The 5,646-nt window shown below is 31.7% G+C and overlaps 1 protein-coding gene across 1 annotated transcript; it reads right to left on the bottom strand.

Moving 5' to 3' along the window:
- Window positions 1-343: 343 nt before the first annotated feature.
- LOC107430650 (PRA1 family protein A1) lies at window positions 344-3,917 on the bottom strand. The gene is made up of 8 exons (XM_016041518.4): window positions 3,454-3,917; window positions 2,723-2,763; window positions 2,561-2,639; window positions 2,290-2,376; window positions 2,126-2,214; window positions 1,949-2,020; window positions 1,738-1,862; window positions 344-743 (listed from the first exon to the last, which is right to left on the bottom strand). The coding sequence occupies exons 1-7, from the start codon at window positions 3,609-3,611 to the stop codon at window positions 1,759-1,761; spliced, it is 630 nt and encodes a 209-aa protein (XP_015897004.1). The 5' UTR covers window positions 3,612-3,917; the 3' UTR covers window positions 344-743; window positions 1,738-1,758.
- Window positions 3,918-5,646: the final 1,729 nt, after the last annotated feature.

Raw genomic sequence — 5,646 nt, 5'->3', positions numbered from 1 at the left:
AAAAGCTTAATTGAGTTCAGATAATGCCAATTAAACAAAAGCATTTAAATAAACCAATTTATGTAAACGAGCTCTAAAAATGTGGAACCTGCAGACATGAAATTTGTGCCGAAGCACCAAAATCAGTATCAGCTCCCAAGGAAAATTTTCACCATACCAGCTCAGAAAAGCTATGTTCATATCAAAGTGGAAACCAACTTAATTAAGCAAGGTCCAGAGGAGGCAATTTAATGGTAAATCTAAATCCCCTCAAAATCTCCAATGCAGGTCCTTCATCCAAGCCTCCAAACACATACCCAATACGCAAACAGAAAAGAAAGAAAAAAATAAATAAAAATAAAAATTGAGAAGCGAACACCTATAAAATTTTAATTTGATCAGCGCAAATCATTGCATCACAATGCTAATGTAAGTAAACTATGGTCTAGTAAAGAGCGACAGAGAGTTCTATGACAACCAGAGTCCAGAATGGGCATTGCCCACGATACTCTTTAAGACAGCAACAACTGCATATGGGACTCGTCCAAGATTTCTTACAAACATGGATGATAAATAGAAACAATTTGCTTTACAAAGAAGAGTTCATGACAATTTACAATCGATTTGCCTGCGGAGGTAGTAGGCAACCTCCATCTCAGAATTTCAGCCAACCTAAGAAATTATTTGGTAGCATCAGCAACAGCAGCTATGCCCAAATTCAGAAGAACAACTGGTATGAGATTTCACGATCAATAGAGAAATCCCTAAAAAAGAATAGCAAAGACTAATGTCATATTCAGATATATTAAAGAAACATTCTAAAAGCAACCTAAATAGCAAGTTAGAAACTAGATCTATTTGGTTAGTGGGTTATCATGCTAACAAAAATTAGAAAAAAAAATTTCAGTTCCACAGGTCAGAAAACTCTTTAGGATGTAAAAGTTTCGCCACAACCAGCCAAGCCAGGAAATTTTGCAGTTCTTCATATATCAAATTTGAATGTAATTAAGCTTCCCCCCACCCCCACACCACCCCCCCAAAAAAAAAAAAAAGAAAAAAAAAACCTAATCAAATTACACACGAAAATTTATTAGAATTTTTTTTTTTTTTAACAAAATCTGTCATCACAACTTTAACAAAATTACAAAGATCCATCAAAATTGATTATCCTATTCCAATCAACAAAACAAAGAAAAGTTGAAGACACTTTGAGTCAGTATTTGTTTATTTTTCACTGATTGCTTAAACAGATAATATTGTGTAATACCTCAAGCAACTTTAATTTTACTTTTTAAACCACTTGAAGTGACCAGATTTTGATGAAATAAGAAATTCTAAATATATACATAAATATTAAAGATCCAACAGACCACAGGAGTGGCCAAGTAATAGTGCAAGGATGATCATTAAATTAGAGTTATCTTTTCTGTTTTGATATTAGTGAAGTGACATGCATAACTAGGTCACATGCTTTTATTTTCTTTTGTAATATTCTCTTTGACAAACAACAAGAGCTTAAATCATTTTATCTTTTATTTCCTTCCCCTCGTTGATTTCAGCAAAACGTAGCCTAATTACCATATTAAATCCCAGTAACTCTAACAAGCATATGAAATCCTGATTAACTTCCATGTTGGAAAGAGAGTATTTAGAAAATTCAATTTGCAGGAAACAATGGAAGCTTAAAACTAGTAAATCATAATACGAAGTTGAAGATTAAAAAAATTCCTAAAACACATCAAGGCCGAATTTACTCACAATACAGAAAGTCTACATAAGCTACAGCTCACTGTAGTTGCGCCAAACTTGACGGAATTCCTCGCGAAATGTGTTCAGACGAGCTTTCAAGTTAGGGGTTCTGAAGCTAGCATGTAGTAAAGTGGCTGCGGAAGAGAGGAAGGCACACAGAAATGGGTCAATCAATGAAAAGGCACATAAAATGCATGACTTTGTTGAGCAAGTAGCATACCAAGAAGTCCAATGGCAAGTGCCCATAAAACAGTCAAGAGACCCGCAGAAACAAACCATAGAGTAAAACTTACTGCGTAAAGGAAAACACATACTTAGTAAACAATCAAAGTGAGCAATAAACTAGCTTGCTATGACGAATATGGGAAAGATGTCACTGCTCCCAAGATTTTATTACCAGAAGAGAATATCAAAACAAACACCCATCGAGGCCGACCACAGATATATATTGCTCTTTTTGCTGATGGACGTCCACGAATAACAGGCCTGGCAATAACTAAAAAGTTAGAGAAGCAACAAAACTTGATGCATAGCAGGCACCAACAAGTAGATTAGACTTACGTAAGAGGATGCCTCATTTTTGCTGCTAAATGTGGAGAGAATTGCCGCACAGTCCTTGTTACCTTCTCACTAAAAGTACCTGCAAAACTGTAGCAATAGTTCTTAGTACCGGTATAATGATTACTAAACAATTAGTAAAAGTAAATGATGTCTCATATAAAAGAAACATTTGATAACCAATATTCAAATCTGTAATAACAATATGGGAACTGAAATACTTAAAGCTCATACACAAAACAATTAGACAATATGAGTGACAAGGCAGACTTACCTGTCATTTAGAAAAGCAATGCTTAGTGCCGTCAGAAAAGCAGCTAGAAGAGCCAATGGCCTCCGAAGAAACCCCAACCCTGCAGTTGATGGCACAAATGTAAAACATTTATTCCCACAAAGAATTTAAAACAATTTACAACTATAGTTTAATTTAACTTACCAAGAATGAAAATGATCAAAATGAAGTAGTTCGTTCGGTAACTGCACACAACGTAAAAATTCGAAATTAATCTAAAACTGAATTCAAGGAATGGAAAATCCCACTCATCTATTCGCTTGAATAAAACATATAATTTTATAAGAATAAAAAGGAAACGAAAGATTGTACTTCTTCTGATCAGTTCAGAATTTATACTTGAATTTTGAGGAAATATAAAGAAGTTGGGATCCTAAGGAGGAGACAAAGACTATATCAAAATTTTTTATAGTTAACTATTTGCATGTGAGGTTAAAAAAAATAAAAATGAAATACACTGAAAAAAGAGCTCAATGTAGCTTAATGCAGTTTGAGTCTCACTTTTAGATTCCAATAACGAAAGCATACAAAATCTGAAATACAAAAAAAAATTGCAGGCAGTTGAACATTAACAAAGCACAACCTCAAGTAACAACATAAGCGTATTATTTTTCGTCTCTTGTACGAGTATTTACCCCAACGCAGTTACCATTCGCTTATACGATAGGCAAATATGAGTTAGGGTTTATACAATTCACTCTTTTGTTTTTCCCCCAAATCCCGAGATTTCTCTCAGCAGCCAAACAAAAGGAATAAAAAATCGGCGATCAAAAAAGGGAAAGAAGAAGCGATTCAATCCACAAGAAAAGCAACGCTAAAAGAGAGTAAAATAAAGCCAAAGAGAGAGAGAGAGAGAGAGAGAGAGAGAGAGGTACTAGTAGAGATTGCATTTGAGGCGGCTATTCCATTTGGGATAGGATCTGGGGACGGTGAATCTGGAGAAGAATTCGGAGAACGGGCGAGGCGGCGACGACCAGTCGACCTCGCGGAGTGCGTCGATCAGATCCTCCGCTGTCACGTTGCCCCAATCCATAGCTTTTTGTTGATGATGGCCTTGGCTTTTCTTCCTTCTTTTTCTTTTCCTTTTTTTTTTTTTTGTGTGGGTGAAAATTTTGTGGTTTCCGTACAATAGATGAAGAAGACGAAAACGAAGAATTGGTGAGGAAGATGGTTGGTGGTGTAACTGTCACTGCAAACGAAACGACTGACCAAATTGATTTTATGAGAAGCCGATTTCTCGACCTTTAAAACTTTTGCAGTGCGATTGGGATTTTTCTGTAACAAGTGTGATGGCCTATTTGGGAATTTTTGGGAATGTGGAAAAAACTTAATGATGTGGGTTTTTCTAAACTTTCTTTTATATATATATATATATCTATGTCCATCCTCGATCCGGAGACCTGTAACTTTCTAGAGCTGACCTGTAATTTTTTTTGGTTGAAAATTAGCTGACCTGTAACCTTTAGGCGCTCACTTTTTTTTTATTTTGTTTTTTTAACTTTTGGCATCCATATATTTTTCATGGTTTTATATATTGAATTTATCCATTTAAATTTTTTTTATTATATTAAATAAATAGATAAAAATTTTAAAAAATTTTGTGTAATAGATTTATATATTATTTTTATAAAATTGATATGATAACAAAATAAATAAAAATTATGAAAAATATTATTTATTTCTGGATGTTAGACAGACTGAAATAATATTTTATTCATTTTTATTAATTTTTGTTAAAAAAAATAACTCTTATATGGATTTTTATTTTTTTAATTATATATAATTTTAAAATAAAAAATTACATATTAACATTGTAAGATATTTTAAACATAATCCATTTTAAATAAATTATCTAAAATATTATCTATTAAATATAAAATATGTTATATAAACATGAACACTTTTTCAAAATTAATATCACATAAATTCTAATAAAAATTATCATAGGAAATGCTTTTATTTTCACTAAGTCAATAATGTTATTTTCTAACTTCTATTGAAAAAACAAAAAAAAAAAAAAAAAAAAAAAACAAAATGGTTTTGTTTTTGAACGGAAGATGTTTTCTTTTTCTTTTTTTTTTCTGCTTCTTATAAGCAACGGAAAATGTTATCTGTGACATTTTAATGACAAAACTATAAGTTTATTTTCTCATATAGATTAATTATCACCTTATTAAAAAAGAAACAAAAAAAAACTATGGTTCCACATCCAGAATTTATTAAAAAAAAAAAAAAGTAGAAAACTTTTAAAACAATCCAATAGATTCAATTAAGTTTAGAGCTGATGGTTCCAGATATACTATAATAAAGCATAGTTTTTTTTTAAACTAAATGTTACCAAACGAGTTCTTTAAACTTTTCTTAATTTTTGTTGGGTTTTTTTAATCAATATCGTTAATCTTTTGGTTGAAACTTTGTTGACTGTGTATGTTGAAATGAAAAATGGCTTTTACATTCTTCTTATTTTTTTCTTATTTTTTTTTTTTTTTTTTCTTTTTTTTTTTAGTAAAAATGGTTTTTATCTGGATGGGCCTTAATTATGAATTTTTTTTCTTTTTTGGTAAAAGCCTTTATAGTAACTTTTCACTGCAATATGATTTTATTTTATTTATTTATTTTGTTTTTTAAGTTGGAAAGGTAGAAGTTGGCTACCTCTACAAGCTATCTATGTAGACGGATCAGACAAAACCGTAGAGGTGGCATGAACTTATTTTGGACTTCAGAGATTTCTCTCCTTTTAAAAATTGGAGATCCTTAGCATGTGTTTCTCGATTTGAGAAATTTATCGTGAATGGTTATATGAGCCATTAATTTCAACAACCATAGTAACAGTATAATATTAATATATATTATTTTGCTGATTATTAATTTAATTTTACCATATATAACTTCTTCTTCTTTTTTCTTTTTGCCAAAATTCATGTAATTCTGCAGCGATAGGTTTGCATTTTTACACGATATTGATCCCTGTGAGCTCAGGCGAGGAGTTGCCTTTATTGCAGTTCTGTTTTAATCCAAGTGGAGGAAAGAGTTAAAACGGTGTCGTTGTTATTCGGTTATTCCAACAT

The sequence above is a fragment of the Ziziphus jujuba genome, chromosome 6 (genome assembly GCF_031755915.1).
Source record: "Ziziphus jujuba cultivar Dongzao chromosome 6, ASM3175591v1".
NCBI classification, from domain to species: domain Eukaryota; kingdom Viridiplantae; phylum Streptophyta; class Magnoliopsida; order Rosales; family Rhamnaceae; genus Ziziphus; species Ziziphus jujuba.
The sequence above is the reverse complement of the archived record's forward strand: the minus strand, read 5'-3'. Positions and strand labels throughout refer to the sequence as shown.